Here is a 16,997-nt window from a genome sequence, read left to right as displayed (position 1 = left end):
ACAACTGTCTGTAACTCCAAGATCTGATACCCTTGCACAGACACATACGTAGGCAAAACACCAATGTAAATAAAAATAAGTAAATTATTTAAAAAAATAAAAGTTTACAAAAGGGCTGTGGACACAGCTCAGTGGTAAAGCACTTACTGTCAAGGCAAAGCCTGGATGCAATCCCCAGCAACACAAAACCCCCAAATAACAACAACAGCAAACCAAACAAAACAAAACCCATGGTAACCCTTCTAGGATATATGATTCAGTAGCCTGAAGTAATCCACACTTCTCTCTAGCCCAGCACACTTCCTGCCCCACCAGCACTGGGAAGGCAGAGGTGGGAGGATCTCTGAGTTTGAGGCTAGCCTGATCTACAAAGTGAGTTCCAGGACAGCCAGGGCTACACAGAAAAACTCTGTCTCAAAAAGCAACAACTGTATGTATGTATGTATGTGTGTGTACTTATTATTATGTATATATTAATTAAATCAATGTTTGTTTTATTCACTCTTTTTTGATTTATTTTTATTTTAGGTATATGGATGTTTTGCCTACATGTATGTCTATGCACCATGTATGTGCAGTGCCTGCAGAAGCCAGAAGAGGGGACCAGGGCCCCTGGAACTGGAGTGATAGACAGTTGGCTGCCATTTAGGAGCTGTGACTAGAACCCAGGTCCTTTGGCAGAGTAGCAGGAACTCTTAAAGGCTGAATCATCTCTCCAGACACCAATTTTATTTAATTTTTGAGAGCGGGTTTCATTGTACAGCTGGGGCTGACCTGGAATTGCATATCTTAGATTACAGCTGAGAACCCACCACATCTGTCTGTTCCTTCATTCGTCATTCTTTTTGTTGGTTTGTTCTTATTTTTTCAAGACAGGGTTTCTCTGTGTAGCACTGGCTGTCCTGGAGCTTGCTCTATAGACCAGGCTGGCCTTGAGCCTCCTGAGTGCTGGGATTAAAGGCGTGCAGCACCACTCCTGGCTCAGTGTTTATTGTTTATTTATTTAAGAAGGGGTCTAACAGACCCCAAGCTTACCTCACTACACAACTGAAGAGGACCTTGACCTTCTGATCTCCTGCCTCTACTACCAACTGTTGGAGACAGTGGGTGTGCCAGCTGCTACACCTGGTTCATGCCGCGCCAGGGATCAGGTGCAACTCCAGGCTGTCCCCTCTGCTCTTATTTGTTCCTAGCAATCCAAGGGTGGGCTGGAACCCACTAGGTAGCCCAGGCTTGTCTTGAACTCATGGTAATCCTGCTGTTCAAAGTCCTGAGTCCTGGGATTACCAACAGGAGCCTTCACATCTAGCAGTCTCCTGTATCAGCCCTGTGACCCTGAGCAAGCAATTGTCTACAGTGGGCAATCTCTGCTTCCTCAGGATGCTCAAGCAGCAGGTCACCTTGGCACATCCATTCTACCCTCTGCCAATGGAGCAGGCTTCGAGGACATTGGAGGGCTTTCCTCCGCCCTCTCAGTAGCCCTTCACAATCTGGTTGTTTGTCTCTGCTCCTTTATTTTTCATTTTGTAGAGTTGGGCTCAAATCTGAGGAAATGAATTGACTATATCATATCCCACTCCCCACTGTTTCCAAAGATTCTTCCTTTCTTCCCCCCAATCCTTTTATCTTTTTTTTTTTCTTTCTAAAGACAGGGTCTCTTACAGTTTAGGTTGACCCTTAACCAAGTGCTGGGACCATACCTGGTTCTCCTCCAGGGATTTCTAAGGTTTCCTAAGCAGCACCTCGAGACAGGCCCCGCCCCTTCCTCGGAGACGCCTAAAGTCCAGGAAGTGAGGGTTAAATGGAAGGCTGGCCTGCCTGAGTCCTGCCGTGCCTCGGCTAACGAGGATGTTAGGTAAAGGAGAAGGTCCCTCCGCTACCACCAAGAGCCCTACACTTGCTGTGGCCAATTGTCCCTAGGAGAGGTGGCCCAGGGACACCAGTAAAGCAGACACTATGAGCTGCAGGGGGACCCCTGGGGAGGTGGTAGTAACTTCCCACATTACCCTTGCTGGGAGGACCCCAGATGCATTATCTTTGGTGGGGGATCCACTTGGTAGCAAGAGAGCGGGCAGGCAAACTAGCTCTGTGTGTGCGTGTTGGGGCGTCTAGCGATAACAAACCAGAGCTAAGAGTCACTCAGATAATGCTGAGAATGGCGGTGGGGGAGGGGCAGGGAAATGGGAAGTGTCCGGGCGGAGGAGGCGCGCGCGCGCGCGTGTGTGTGTGTGTGTGTGTGTGTGTGTGTGTGTGTGATGAGGTACAAACCTGGGAAGATCTGGGATAAGGTGTTCTAGGCTGAGGAATAGCGCACGCTGGATGCGCTGGGCAGCTTTAGCGAGTGAAGGTCATGGATCGAGTGGGGCCAGCTGTCCCCCGCCCCCCCCCCCCCCGCCCCCCGCGCCCCCCCCCCCCCCCCCCCCCCCCGTGCCGTAGGAAGCCCGGTGTAGATGAAGCAGGGAACGATGAGATCCTGCTTTCCTTCTGTTTTTCATTTTTGAGACTTGGTAACACACAGTCCAGGTTGATCTTGAAGAATGATCTTGAACTTATTTTTATTATTTGTGTGAGGGAGGGTTGTGGGAGAGGGAGTGAGTGAGAAGGACATTTGCAGGAAGGTCAGAGGACAACTTCATGGAGTTGGTTTTCTTTGTCCACTTTCACATGGGTTGGGGGATCAAGCTAGGTTTCCAGGCCCTCCAACTTCTGGTCCTCTTCCCTCCCCCTCTCTAATGCTGGAGGGTAGGTGTGCCCTGGTGTGAGGTGCTGGGGTGTGTGTGTGCTAGGCAAGTGCTCTACCAGTGGGGCTACATCTCCATGCCCAGTCTCCCCCACTCCCCACCTCCACTCTCAGTCCTAGTCTCTGTGTCTTTTCTGGCTATCTTGTGGAGAAGAGATGGCTCCTTGGGAGGGTGTCCTGTTGAGCCTTGAGGAAGGTCTCATCTGTCACTCCTAAAGGCAGGCACTTGTAAGCAAGGGACAAAAAGAGGTTAATTTAACTGGGCCTGGACATAGTTGGCGGTCTCGAGGAATGAGTATAGACAGCTGCATCTTGTTCCAGACCAGGAACTGTGACCTTGTCTCCACCTCCACCTGTCTGTCTTAGGAAGGGTGAGCTAGTTGCCTTTTTTTTCTCTCTTTCTTGTCTTTCTTTTTCTTCTTCGAGACAGGGTTTCCCTGTGTAGCTTTGGAGCCTGTCTTGAAACTCGCTCTCTAGACCAGGTTAGTCTCGAACTCACAGAGATCCACCTGCCTCTGCCCCCAAGTGCTGGGACTAAAGGTGTGCCAGGTTTGGTTTGTCTTTTTTCTAATCCAGCAAACTCAGGGAGGGGAGGGGAGGTGAGGGGAGGGGAAGGAGCTATCAATTTTGTGGACAAGGGGTGGGTCCTCAGACAGGAAACCACAAGTTGGAAGGCAGTTTCTAGATGGAGAAAACAGTCCTCTCTGATGGTCTGAGAGCCAGCATTAGCCCACTCTGGGCAGGCTCCTGGGAGGCCAGAGCTAGGGTCAGCATTTTTTCCCCTGGCAATGAATTTATCCTCTAGTGTATTTTCTATTCCAGCCTGACCCCTTAACAAAGCCAGCAGGGTTGACTTAATGAGCCCCTGCCATGTGCTGAGCCTGGAGAACTTAGTTTCAGTGCAGAGCAGACCATCGGCCAGGCAGGTTGTCACAGCCATAGCCATAGCCATGATCATTTCAGAATGGATGGCTATGCAGGGAGTGGAGGCCATCAGTAGCAGAAAGACTCCTTGCCCTTGGGGGGTAGTCTGTGAGCTGAGCCAGAGAGATACCATGTGGACATATGAACTCTGGCAGGGGAACCCCACACAACTCCAAGAAGGATGAGGTTCCAAACTGGGGAATCTCAAGCTAGATATGTAGTGGGGGACCATTCCATTCCTGTGGGAACTGCTCTGAGTCTCCGGTTGGGGCCCTTTCCTTCCTGGTGCTAGGACCCTTCCAAGGAGTCTATAGGCTCCAAAGGCATATGTCCCAGAACCATTTTCATGGGCAACTCCTTAGAGGTAGTCAGAAGGGTTCTGGGGCTAGATGGTGACACAGGCATAGACTGCCAGGGCTCGGGGGCTGAAGCAGTAGGTCGTGAGTTTGAGGCCAGTTTGGGCTCTACAGTGAGGGCCTATCTCAAAACAAAAAGAACAAGCAAATAAGTAAAAAGGAAAGCTCACTGGGGTGTCTAAATAAAGGGTGGGTGACTGGACAGGAAAAGACATGAGCTCATCACTTCCCTCTGAGCCTTCGGTGCCTCCTCCCCAGCTGCCCCTGCTTACCGAGTGAGTGCTTGATAGGGTAGAAAGTAGGTAGGGGTCTGGTGGAAGAGGAACCTGTGAGACAAAAATGCCCTAGGGTGGCTTCCTACACTGGTCCTGGTGCCCTGCCATGCTGGGGCTTCCCAGCAGCCCTGAACAACAACAGAGAGCCAGGACTGGCACACTGAGGCTGAGGGGAGGCCTGTCCCACTCCAGCAGCCCAAACAACACGTGGGATCAACAGCAACCAAATCTGTGAAAACTCACACACTTCTTCTCCATTGTTCAGTCATGTGTTCCCTGTGTGCATAGGTCAGGGGACAACCTGCCATGTCATTCCTCCAGGGATGTCCACTTTTTATTATTTTTTAAAATATTTATTTATTATGTATACAACATTCTGCCTCCATGTATGCCCGCACGCCAGAAAAGGGCACCAGATCTCATTACAGATGGCTGTGAGCCACCATGTGGTTGCTGGGAATTGAACTCAGGACCTCTGGAAGAGCAGCCAGTGCTCTTAACCACTGAGCCATCTCTCCAGCCCCCCTTTTTTTTAAAAAAAAATATTTATTTATTTATTTATTTATTATCTATACAATATTCTGTCTGTGTGTATGTCTGCAGGCCAGAAGAGGGCACCAGACATCATTACAGATGGTTGTGAGCCACCATGTGGTTGCTGGGAATTGAACTCAGGACGTTTGGAAGAGCAGGCAATGCTCTTAACCATTGAGCCATCTCTCCAGCCCCTCCACTTTTTCTTATCTTCCTTTCTTTTTTTGCGACAGGGTTTCTCTGTGTAGCCCTGGCTGTCCTGGAACTTACTCTGTAGACCAAGATGGCCTCGGATTTACTCAGGGATCTGCCTACCTCTGCCTTCTGAGCACTAGGATTACAGGCATGTGCCACCACCCCTGGAGCTGCTGCTTATTTATTTATTTATTGGGACAGGATCTCTCTGTGTAACCCTGGTTCCACTTCCTGAGTTGTAAGATTACAGGTATATGCTACCATGCTTGGTTTATTCAGTGCTAGGAATCAAACCCAGGGCTTTGTGCATGATGAACAAGTACTCTCCCGACTGAGATATAGCTTCAGCTTTACTCCTTCTTCCTTCCTTCCTTCTTCCTTCCTTCCTTCCTTCCTTCCTTTCAATTTTATCTGTATGGGTGTGTTGCCTGTATGTATGTCTGTGCGCCACTTGCATGCCTTGTGCCAATGGAGGCAAGAAGAGGGCATGAGATCCCCTGTAACTGGAGTTACAGATGGTTATGAGTCACTGTGTGAATGCTGGGAGTTGAACCTGGGTTCTCTGTAAGAGCAGCAACTGCTCTTAATAGTTGGGTAGTCTCTCCAAGCCCTGTTTCTTAAGCAGCTTTATTGACTTGTAATTCATCTAATTCACAGTATACAGTTGATTCTTGGTATATTCATAGAGTTAAGTACCCATCACCATAATCAATACTAGAGTAGTCCATTACCTCAAAAAGAAACCCGAGGGCTGGCAAGATGGCTCAGTAGGTAAAAGTTCTTGCCTTGAAAGCCTGCTGACCTGAGATCAATCCCTGAAATCAGTTGTGGAAGGGGAGAGCCTCTGTCTTCCACATGTGCACTATGGCACGTGCCCAACTGTATGGGGAAGGGGGAGGAGAGAGAGATGCCCTAGAAAGCAACAGGGGGCTTGCATACACAACAGGGAGTGAGACCCTGGGTTTGACCCCATTAGTGGCCATAATTGTCCCCCACCTTCAGTCTAGGAACCATCCATGTATTTTCTCTGTACACATCAGCCTGTCCCAGACTTTTGGACTCATACAAAATCATCACATTTCAAGGGTTTTATGAGGGACCCTCTTTACATCCTATAACGTTTTCCAGGTCCTTCCCTAGTGAGGCAACAAACTTTGTTCCTTTCTATGGCTGAGTGGTATTCCAGTGTGTGAACAAACCACATCTAACCACTCCTCCATATGACAGTCATTGTGCTTTTGACTTTATGGCTATTATGAATGGGACTTCTAAGAGCATATGTACACATGCTTCTACACAGACATGCTTTCAGTCCTCTGGGCTGATATGTTAGAATGGGCTTTATGGGTGAAATGGTAGCTCTATGTTTAACTTTCTGAGAATCTGCCCAAGTGTTTCCCAAAGCAGATGTGCCATTTTAAATTTCCACTTGCAGAGGGTTCCGATTTCTTCATGTTTTCACGGCAGTTGTTATTGTCTGTCTTTCTGGTAACAGCTGTCAGAGCAGGCAAGACAAGGCTGCCCATTGTGGGGTGGGTTTTAGTTTTTGTAGCATTGGGGACTGAATCCAGGGTCTGACACATGCCAGGCAAGCACTCCAACACTGAATTGCTGTAAGTTCAAAGCCAGTCTGGTCTACATAACTTCCAGGACAATCTGATACACACAGACTTCCAGGCCAGTATGGGCTGCAACATAAGACTCTTTCTCAGAAAACCAATATACACATGATATATGTGTGTGGATATGCACACACACACACACACACTACATATGATAAGAAGCTTGCTCCTAGGTTTTCTTCTGTTTTATGGTTTTAGTTCTTTCTTATAATTAGGTCTATGATTCACTTCACTTGTTGAGTTGTTAGCGTATTAAGCAACAAGCCAGTGGCAGGTCGAGTATCTCTTTTGACTCTGAAGGTAAGTGCAGATGCTCTTCTAAGATGCTGCCAGTACAGTGGGACAGGGTTCTGGGCACCGCTAATGCTGTCTACTTTCTGGGATTCTTTTCCCAGGTTCGTGGGCTTCTGAATTCTTTACATTCAGCTCAGATTTAAACTGGTTTACTAAAAGTCTCAGTTTCTATACTTTTTTTTTTTTTGGCCACCCACCAGCCATGTCTGACTGTCTCCATCTCTGTAGAATGTTCTAATAATGAGTCATCTAAATTAGTAATAAAGTATCAACATGAGCCATCGACATTTTATTTTTTATTTATTTGATTGTTTTGAGGTTGGCTTCAAACTCTCAGGACTGAACTTGAACTCTTGATCCCCTGCCTCTACATCCTGAGTTGCTGTGGTTACTGGTGGGTGTAGCCATGCCTGGTTTCTGTGATGCAGGGGAAATGAACACAGGGCTTTCCACATGCTAGGCTAGGTAACAACTCTATCAATTGGGTTATAGCCCTAGTCTGCAACATTGTATTTCTCTGTGGTTTTGGAGCCTGTCCTGGAACTAGCTCTGTAGACCAGGCTGGTCTCGAACTCAGAGATCGCCTGCCTCTGCCTCCCAAGTGCTGGGATTAAACGCGTGTGCCACCACCGCCCGACTTCATATAGATTCTTGCTGCTGGCCCCAGCATTCGCCTCCTGGTCCACAGCTCTGTGGCTTAGATGTGTCCCTTTTTCCACTACTCTTTAAGTCTATGACTTTGAGCAAATCAGTCACCTCTCACTGCCTCAGTTTCCTTATCTGCTCCACTGGGATGATGACATAATTGTACTTACTGAGGGGCTCTTGATTTCAGTGCTAACAGAGCTCTATACACAGATACCTATTCTATGTATAGGGAAGGCTAGCTTTTTTGACTGCATGCTCCTGACATTTATATCCTTCAGTATTTTTGAGTTGTAACAGAAATCCAAAGCAATCAGTTCAAAGGCTAAGATTTCATGCCTGTAATATAGGATGTAGGCAGTAGGGAGAGTTCAGAGGGGTCTAGGTTCCTTCAGCGTAAGCTCACCCTCTATTATGAGTGATGGAAGTATGGGGAAGGGTTTCCTAGAGAAGGGACCAAATTAGGGTGAGGAAGGCAGGATGTCCTAGATGTATCATAGTAGCGGAAAATCCTGGAATCTTGGCTTACCTTATTCAGCTAGGCTCTGGGCTCCTCCTCTTAGTTCTAGAAAGGGCAGTGGCTGTTCTGGCGGTGTCATATACCCATGCCTGAGCCCATCACTCCTGGACCGGGGACCAGGAACATTTTAATGTCAACCAATTCTGGGTCACATGTAGGTCAGGAATTCCGGTCTCTAGGAGCCAAGCAACTGGAAGAGGAAATAGGGGACAGAAGAGGATAGAGACTGGTAGTAAGAGCTTCCCCATGTAGCCAACATTTCAGGAGGATTTCACCTGTTCTAGGGGATCCCGTTTCTCCTCTGGGATTTGTTTCAGCTCTGTGCACCCATAGTAGCTTGTACTCCACATCACCCTTCCCTTAACATCTAGTGAGTACCTACTGTGCTGTAGGCACAGAGAAGAGGAAAGCACAGACCAGGAACAGAGCAATTATAGGTTAGGAGGAAGGGGCGGAGCTGTGAGGGGGAGGGGAGAGGCTGTCTGTGAGGCAGAACAAGTGAGAGAGTGAGGATGTCCAGAGAGACCATGGAGTTCTGGGAGGAATGGTCTGCTCAGGTGCTTCTGGAAGGCTCAGTGCTACCAATAATTGCTACTGTACAGGGTAGCAAGGAGGGAGGGGTGAAGGCAGGGTCCTTCAGGTGGGGTGAGGAGAGACTGGTGAGAGGGAACAGAGAAGACAAGTGTAGATCAGCTTCTGAGGACTTTGTTGGCCAGGGGAATAGAGACGTGGAGCCAAGGCTAGAGGGTCCTAGGAAGCAGGTCTATTTTGAAAATACTGGTCCAGTGTTAGCCTGGAGTGGGGCTGAAGGCATGGAGGCAGTGTAAGGAAGATAGCAGGGGGGGGGGGGGAGAGTCTGAGGGGGGGAGTGCAAGGCAGGGGACACCTGTCAGTTTGGGGACTCAGGAGCACTCCGCCTGAGGGCTTTAGCTTTTCTCAAGGTACTAGGTGAATCTTGGCCTAGGAGTTTAGGAACAGAGGCTGTGGAGCTACAGTGAGAGTATAGGGCTGAAGTTGTTTTGGACACTGATACAGTAGATTTATTAGTGTATGAAGTATCATTTTTAATACGTGGTTGCATATTTTCCCCCATCAAGGAGTTATGTGTGGGATCACCCCAACAGCAATAAGAAAGAGGGTTTCCTTCATTCAGGTTGAGGGCTCCTTATGGCAGAGGGAGGGAACATAAGCCTGGAGGAGATGAGGTGGTATAAAACATCCACCAGGAAGCCAGTCATGGTGACTCATGCCTTTACCACCAGCACTGAGGAGGCAGAGGACAGCTTGGTCTCAATAGTGAGTTCCAGGCCAGCCCGGGCTACTACTGAGACCCTGTCAAAGAAAAATATAAACAAAAACCAATAAGTCAATCAGTGTTGTCACCTGTTTTTTAGTGAGTGGAAACACCAGCCGACAGGTTGCAGGCCAATTGGTACCCATGTGGCTTTGTGTATTATGTTAGGAGCATATCTGTTGAAAAAAAAAATACAAAGCAGATATGGTGGCTTTTGTTTTCACACCACTCACTTGGTGGTGGTGGAAGCAGAAGGTTTGCTGTAAGTTTGAGGTTAGTCTTAGCTACAGTATGAGACCTTGTCTCAAAAAACCAACCATAGCTGGCAGTGGTGGTGCAGACCTTTAGGGAGGCAGAAGCAGGTGGATCTCTGTGAGTGTGAGGTCAGCCTGGGCTACAAATGAGTTCCAGAACAGCCAGGACTATACAGAGAAAGCCCATCTTAAGAAAACAAAAACAAAAAACCCAACCTCGGGCTGGAGAGGTGGCCTAGTGGTTAGGGGGGTGAACTGCTCTTGCAGATGACCTGAGTTTCCTTCTTAAAGCTTAGTGGGACAAACTTCAGTAACTCCAGCTCCAGGAGACCCAACACCCTCTTCTGACCTCTGCAGGCACCTGCCCATAGGTGACATTCTCTCTTACACACATATATATAACTCTAAATAATATCTTTTAAAAAACCATTATAAATTAAGCCAGGCATGGCAACACATACCTGTAATCCCAGTACTTGGGAGGTAGATGCAGAGGGGTCAGGGGTTGAAGGTCATCCTCAGCTATGTAGGGAGTACAAGACCTGCCTGAGTTAAAGGAGAACCTGTCTGAAATAATAAAACCCAACCAACCAACCAATCAAATAACCAACTGGAACGTTCACTGAGGCACCCGAAGTTACAAACTAGCAAGATTTCAGGGCTGGCAGGTAGGGTGGGGGTAGGCAGTAGAGTTCAAATGATCTCAGCTTCCTTCTTCCCAAACCCATTCTCCCTTTCAGTGACTGGTGGGGTGGGGGAGGACACGCTGGATCAGGGCCTAGCCTTGGGTGAGGAAGGCAAGGTGCAACATAGTAGCTGAGAGTTGAGAGCCAGGGGATCCTGGCTTGCCTTAGCCAGCCAGGCCTGCCCTAGAGGCTGTGGGCTTCCCTTTCTGGGGTCCTGATTCCAGAAAGAGGAGGCACTTTTTAGGAAGTGGCTGAAAGCTTGGGGTTCCAGTGGGTAGGGAAGGTGACCCTTGTGTTGGGTCACTCCATCTGTCCTACTAAGTAACTGAAATCACCGTTGTGCTCTGTAGGTAACCTCAATCTATGGTACATCTCAGAAGGCAGGGAAGGAGTAGGGCAGAGTGCCTCCAGCCTCAAAGGTTCAGCTCTGCAGAAGTCATGACTTCATCCGGGTACCTGTACCAGAAGCTCACCTCTGATTCTCACCTCTGATTTTGCAGATATCCTGGGGCTCATGCTTGCAGAGCCCTGGGTTCTCTAAGTAAAGGGGTGTCCTTCAGAGTGCAGTCCAAGAGCAAGACTAGGAACTTGGTGGGGGCAGGGATCTGCTACCGGGAGGCTCTGGGCCCTGTTCTTAAAGGCTACTTAAAAGTGAACGTGGTCACTTCAGCGAAGTTTAAAATGATTCGCGCTGCAGAAAATGTGGAAGAGAAAACCCTGCTTATTTATTCAAGCTTTAAAGCCATAAAACTCTCGTTTTCTCCCTGCAGCTATTTATATCCTGAGCGGGTGTAAAAACTGTCCCCATGTGAAGCCCAGGTCTAAAGTAACTTAAACGAAAAATAGCCATCTCTCTCTTTTCTTTCTTTCTCTTTTTTTAAAGCAATGGTTTCATGTATAGTCCCCAGGTCTGGCTGGCTGCTGGCGCGGGGGGTGGGGCAGCCCACCCAGCCCCACAGGCAGCTGTCACACAGTGACGGCCCCTCGCTGATCACTCCAGGGACAAGGACGCCCGAGGCTGGGTGTCACCGACTCCTACGCGTTCAGGCCCTCGGACCTGCGGGGTGGGGGAAGGGCCAGGGTCTCGGGAAGTGACCCTCTTCCCGCGCCGAGCTGGGGACCCAAGCCCCTTCCTTTTCCTCGCGGTGGGGCCCCCAGCCGGTCTAAGTCCCGCCGCCTCCTCGGGGCCCGCTCGGCACCTCCCCTCACCCCGACGGCTTCGAGGTGCTTCCTGGCTGATCGTCCCGACTCCTCCCGCTGCCCCTGGGGCAATGCGGGGACACGGTGGCCCCCAACCCAATTAGCGGAGAGCGTCATGGATTCTTAGCACAACTGCTTTCTTTCCCTCGGGGGACACTGCCACCCGAGAGCCTCGTCCCCAGGTTCCCTTGCCCTAGTACACCCAATCCCCCTGGGCGACGCGGGGGCGCAATTAGTTTCTTCCAATTAGTTTCCCCTCTTTGTATAGAACCCATTCAAACTGTGTGCGTACTCCTCCGCGCGAGGGGGAAAGTAGTCCCGACCTTGCCCGCGATTTCTCTTCTCGCGTCGGGCACATTCACTTTGGGAAGCCGATGGGACGCTCGGCGGGATCCCTGGGGGAGGTGACGCGGGGCCCACGGGGTGCGCGCGGAGGGAGCGGGGCGCCGGGGGAGGGGGAGGGGGCTAGCAGGGCGGCTAACTCCTCGCTGTTGCCTCGAGAGATGGATCATGGGGCGTAGAGCGATCGCAAACCTCAAACCACGTACAGTGGGCGATACGCGTCAACCTAACCTGGCCAACGGAAGCGCGGAGCCTCCCCCCTTCCCGTGATCCCGCCCCCGAAGCCTGACGGACGCACCCGAGGACCTACCATAAAGCCTCTGGCCGCCCGGATCTCGTGAGAGCCAATGGAAGTGCGCGAAGGCGGAGCCTCCGCGCGACGGGTTAGGCTGCGCGCGGCCCTCCTCCGCCCAGGCCCCGCCCCTCCCCCCGCCCGCGGCTCCCGGAGTAGTTAGAGCCAGCGAAGTGCGGGCGGCGATGAGAGCCAAAGTTGCGCTCCGTTCGGCGTCGGGGGCTTGAGGCGGCTCGTTGCTCCGCCCGTCTGGGCCTCCTCTAGCCCCAACTCGCGCCAGCGGATCCCGCGCGCCCGCCCGGCCCGGCGCCCACCTGCGCTCCCTGCCCGCGGCCCGCCGCCCGCGCCGCACGAGCCGGGGTCCCCGTCACTTTGGCCCGGCCCCGGGCCCCGCCGATGCCGGCCATGGTGGAGAAGGGCCCCGAGGTCTCAGGGAAGCGGCGAGGAAGGAACACGGCGGCCGCCGCCGCCTCGGCCGCTGCCTCGGCCGCCTCGGCCGCCGCCTCAGCCGCCGCCTCAGCCGGCACCGCCTCCGCCTCGGCCGCCGCCGCCGCCTCGGCCGCCGCCGCCCCCAATAATGGCCAGAATAAAAGTTTGGCGGCGGCGGCTCCCAACGGGAACAGCGGCAGCAACTCCTGGGAGGAAGGCAGCTCGGGCTCGTCCAGCGACGAGGAGCACGGTAGGTGGCAGCCGCCCCCGCGCCCGGCTCGAGCCCGCGCCCGCGCTGACCGCCGTGCTCTGCTTCCCCGCAGGTGGCGGCGGCATGCGGGTGGGACCCCAGTACCAGGCGGCTGTGCCCGACTTCGATCCCGGTGAGTAGCGAGCGGCGGGAGCCCGGCGACAACTTTGTTTTTGTGCGTGTTGGCCTACGGTCCGCGGGGGCACACGGGGCGCGAGGGCAGGCGGCGCCGCACGCTCGCACACGAGTGTGCTGCAGATCCGGGTGCGGGGAGGCCGCGGGCCCGAGTGGGGACAGTACCCGCCCGCTGCGCCCCTGGCTCTGAGGAGGCCACACCTGGCCGGGCCGGATGGGGTGTCGGTGTCCCTGCGTCCAGGTGAGGTGCACTGGGGCCAGGACGGGATCCCGGGTGGCAGTGCTGGAGAGTTGGCGTCCTGGGGCGCTCGGACTCAGGGCTCCGCGGAGACTTCTTACTTCGAACCGTCTCCCAGTGTTACCCTGCCAACCCTGAGCTCTCGCTACCTCTTGACTACTGTCCCATCCCATCCTGAGGGCCAGTGGAGTAACGATCCCCCCCCCCCCCCGTCCCTCCACCCCAACCAGGTAATAAAAGAAGTGTGCTTTCCAGAGAGCATCTGCCTCGATAAGAGAGCCTCGCTTGTGGCTGCTATTTTGGGATCTATTTGTAAATGTGTGTGTTTCCTTTATTTCTTTTTCTTTTGGGGGGTGGGGTGGGGAGGAAGAGGTTGTGAAAGAATAGAACCATCAAAAAGCCTTAGCTAACCGACCATCTCCATCTACTAGAAATCCCTGTCCCCAAGAATAGGGCATTTTACTTCCCTTGCTGCTGATCTGTGTGGAAGAAAATTTAAAGTGATACGGGGGGGGGGGGGGGATCTTATCAGACAAAGGAATTCACTGGCTTTTAATGCCCACGATCCTATCCCTTCTCAGTATGAGACTGACTTTAAAGGTGGTTGTTACAGGAAATGTTTGAAGGAACGTGGGTTTTGTTTCAGAAATAAAATTCAAAAGACAGTCTCGTACAGCTAGAGTGAACCGTCCTGGCTGGAGGGCTTCAGAACAGGAGGCTTTTTTTCTAAGTAGGTTATACCACTAGTTTGAAAAGATAAACGTTTTTCCTTGGAAACAAGACTGCAGAAAATTGCAAGGATCTGGCCCTTGGAGAAAGAGATTGCTTTTAAGTTGTTATTAAGGGACTGAACTCTATGTTTAGGTAAAAGTGAAAATATAGGAGAGAGGAATTCTGGGTGAGCGATTGGACACCCCAAGAATAAATGACGTTCAGATTTGTAACTCCAATCCCTCACATTTATGTAGTCTAACTCCCCTTTCCCCGATTTCCATTTTGTAAACTCATGTTAGTGTTTTGGGATGGTTTTCCCTTTCCCCACATCTTTTTCTGGGACTCACTTCTCATGTGTGAGTGACAGAACAACCAGTTTTTTTTTTTTTTTCTGTTTTTTTTTTTTTTTTTCTTTCCTCTTCTGTACAGGGCTCCATTCCTGGGTTGGCCACCAGGGGAAGCATACTGTTTTTGGTTACAGTTGACCCTATCCTTATTTTGTAGGTCAAGTCTATCTGCAGTGATACATAGAACATAAAGCTTGCCACAAATCTCTCATGTATTCTTCTTAAATACTGAATTGATCAGACCTCTCAGAAACTTGGTCTTTTTTCAACACATTTTTGTTACATATTTTGAAAGTTTATCTAAATGTTTGTATGACCACATGCTCAGCGGCCATAGGATTTAGATCTCTTAATCTCTGCACTGTCATTAACAACTCTGGTGCCTTCAAAATTAGACTTTTCTTTGAAACATCAAGTGTAATAGGATAGATAATTTTTGAACTCTTGGGACTTTTTTTTCTTGGTTTTTCAAGACAGGGTTTCTCAATGTAGCCTTGGCTGCCCTTGAACTCACTCTGTAGACCAGGCTGGTCTCGAACTCATCCACCTCTCTCTTTCTCTTGGATTAAAGGTGTGTACCACCACCACCACCTGGCAACACAGGGTGTCTTTATACTCCAGGCTGATTTGAAATTTGCTGTGTGGCCCAAATTTGACTTAAATTTGCCATCATCCTACTAAAGCACCTTTGGACTTACTTTGGTTATTAATATTTTTTTGGATCTTGTACATATTGTATATTTCAGGATGTAATAGTTAATTTTATGTATTTTTGCCATGCTGGGATTGAACCCAGGCTCTTAAACATGTTAGACAAGCACTCTGCTACTGAGCTACATTCTCAGCTTGTCTTTGGACTTTTGATGGGGAATATATTTTCTAGAGTCTTAATAGACTAGGAAGTAAAGCACTGTAAATGTTCTTATGCATAGCTTTGTTGCCAGTTCATCGTTCACATTGACATTTCTAAATTTCCTATTTTTTGTTTTAATGTGGAAAGGAATTTAACTGTTATGGAATTATTTCATACCTTGTTTTGTCATTCTGAGCACTTGGACACATTTGTTTATTATTTTTAAGTGATTTTTCATGTTGTGTTTATGGGTTTTTTGTTTGTTTGTTTTATTTTTTGAGACAGGGTTTCTCTGTGTAACAGTCCTGGCTATCCTGGAACTCCCTTTGTAGACGAGGCTGTCCTTGAACTCACATATTTACCTGCCTCTGCCTCCCAAGTCCGGGATTAAAAGCCTGTGTCACCATGCCTGGCATGTGCTTTCATTTAATGTAAAATCAAAAAAGAGTCTTGCTGGTTTTTTTCTTGTTTGTTTATTGAGTGATTTATTTTGTTGTTTTGTTTTTTTTTTGTTTTTTTTTTTTCGAGACAGGGTTTCTCTGTGGTTTTGGAGCCTGTCCTGGAACTAGCTCTTGTAGACCAGGCTGGTCTCGAACTCACAGAGATCCGCCTGCCTCTGCCTCCCAGAGTGCTGGGATTAAAGGTGTGCGCCACCACCGCCCGGCTTATTGATTGATTTATTTTGAGGCAGGGTCTAGTAGCCCTAGCTGTCCTTAAATGTACTAAGTAGGCTAGGCTGGCCTTGAAATCACAGAGCTCTCTACGTGTTTCTGGTTCCAGAGTGCTGGTTTTAAACGTGTGTGCCACCAAACCTGACTGAGACTTGTGTTTTAGAACAGAAATGGTGCAGCATCTTTGTTTACACCAGTTTGCCTTTAGACACAAGACAGTTGTTCCCGATCCCACCCCAATACAGGGTTTCTCTGTGTAGCTCTGAGACCATGGAACTCACTCCATAGACCAGGCTAGACTCAAATTCAGAGATCTGCCTCCTTCCTCTGTTTCCCCCTCCCATCCATCTTTTTTTTTTTTTTTTGAAATGTGTGTGTTTTGCCTGCTCTTAATGTCTATGTACCACATGTGTGCAGTGTCTTCTGAGGTCAGAAGAGGGCGCAAGATCCCTGGAACTGGAATTAGAGATGGATGTTAGTATCAGTGCCAAGAATCATACTCAGGTTCTCAGAGCAATCAGTGCTCATAACTTATGAGCCATTTCTCCAGAACTATAAGACAGGGTCTTTATGAACTTATAAGAAGTTTGGGGTGTCAGGTAAGGGAGCATACACTTGTAATCCCACCACCTGGAAGGCTGAAGCAGGCTAATGAGCTCAAGGCCCTTTCTTAAAAACAGAAACAAGACTGGGGAGATACTTGGCATGAGTACTTGTTATGAAAGCAAGAGGACCTGAGTTCAAATTTCTAACACTTACGTGAAAAAGGTGGGCATGGTCACACATGTCTAGCTAAGCATCCATGTTCAGTGAGAGGACCCTGACTCAAACCAAAAAAAAAAAAAAAAAAGTAGAAATTGATAGGGAAAAATCCTAACATCCAGATTGCCCTGGCCCCCGCTTCCTGTAAACACACCCAAGGATGAAGAGGACAAATGTGAAATCAAGGATATTGTTACTGCTCTTTCTTCCTGATGAGTGCATTGTTCTTTCCTTCTGGTGCTGGGGATTGTCCATGCTAATTACATGCTGCTGTACAGCTGTATTTTCCAGAGATCTGCCTGCTTCTGCCGCTAAGTTTTGAAAGCATCTTGTTTTTAAATTTTGTTTTGCTTCCTGTTTTAGTGAGCAGAAAGCTGCCACCCCTCCCCTGCCACTCTTCTTTTTAAGACATGGTTTTCCCAAGT

The 16,997-nt window shown here is 49.6% G+C and overlaps 1 protein-coding gene across 1 annotated transcript in view; it reads left to right on the top strand.

Annotated features, from left to right (window-relative positions):
- The first annotated feature begins 12,334 nt into the window (after window positions 1-12,334).
- Window positions 12,335-16,997, top strand: part of Rcor1 (REST corepressor 1) — an 85,088-nt gene continuing 80,425 nt past the window's right edge. The window contains exons 1-2 of the mRNA XM_041633123.1: window positions 12,335-12,852; window positions 12,926-12,985. Of these exons, the coding sequence (XP_041489057.1) occupies window positions 12,570-12,852; window positions 12,926-12,985 (343 nt within the window). The 5' untranslated portion in view covers window positions 12,335-12,569. The remainder of the gene's footprint in view (window positions 12,853-12,925; window positions 12,986-16,997) is intronic.

Source organism: Microtus oregoni, unplaced genomic scaffold (genome assembly GCF_018167655.1).
Source record: "Microtus oregoni isolate MIOR12 unplaced genomic scaffold, Mior012 000043F_ref0000047, whole genome shotgun sequence".
Taxonomy (NCBI): Eukaryota; Metazoa; Chordata; class Mammalia; order Rodentia; family Cricetidae; genus Microtus; species Microtus oregoni.
The sequence above is the reverse complement of the archived record's forward strand: the minus strand, read 5'-3'. Positions and strand labels throughout refer to the sequence as shown.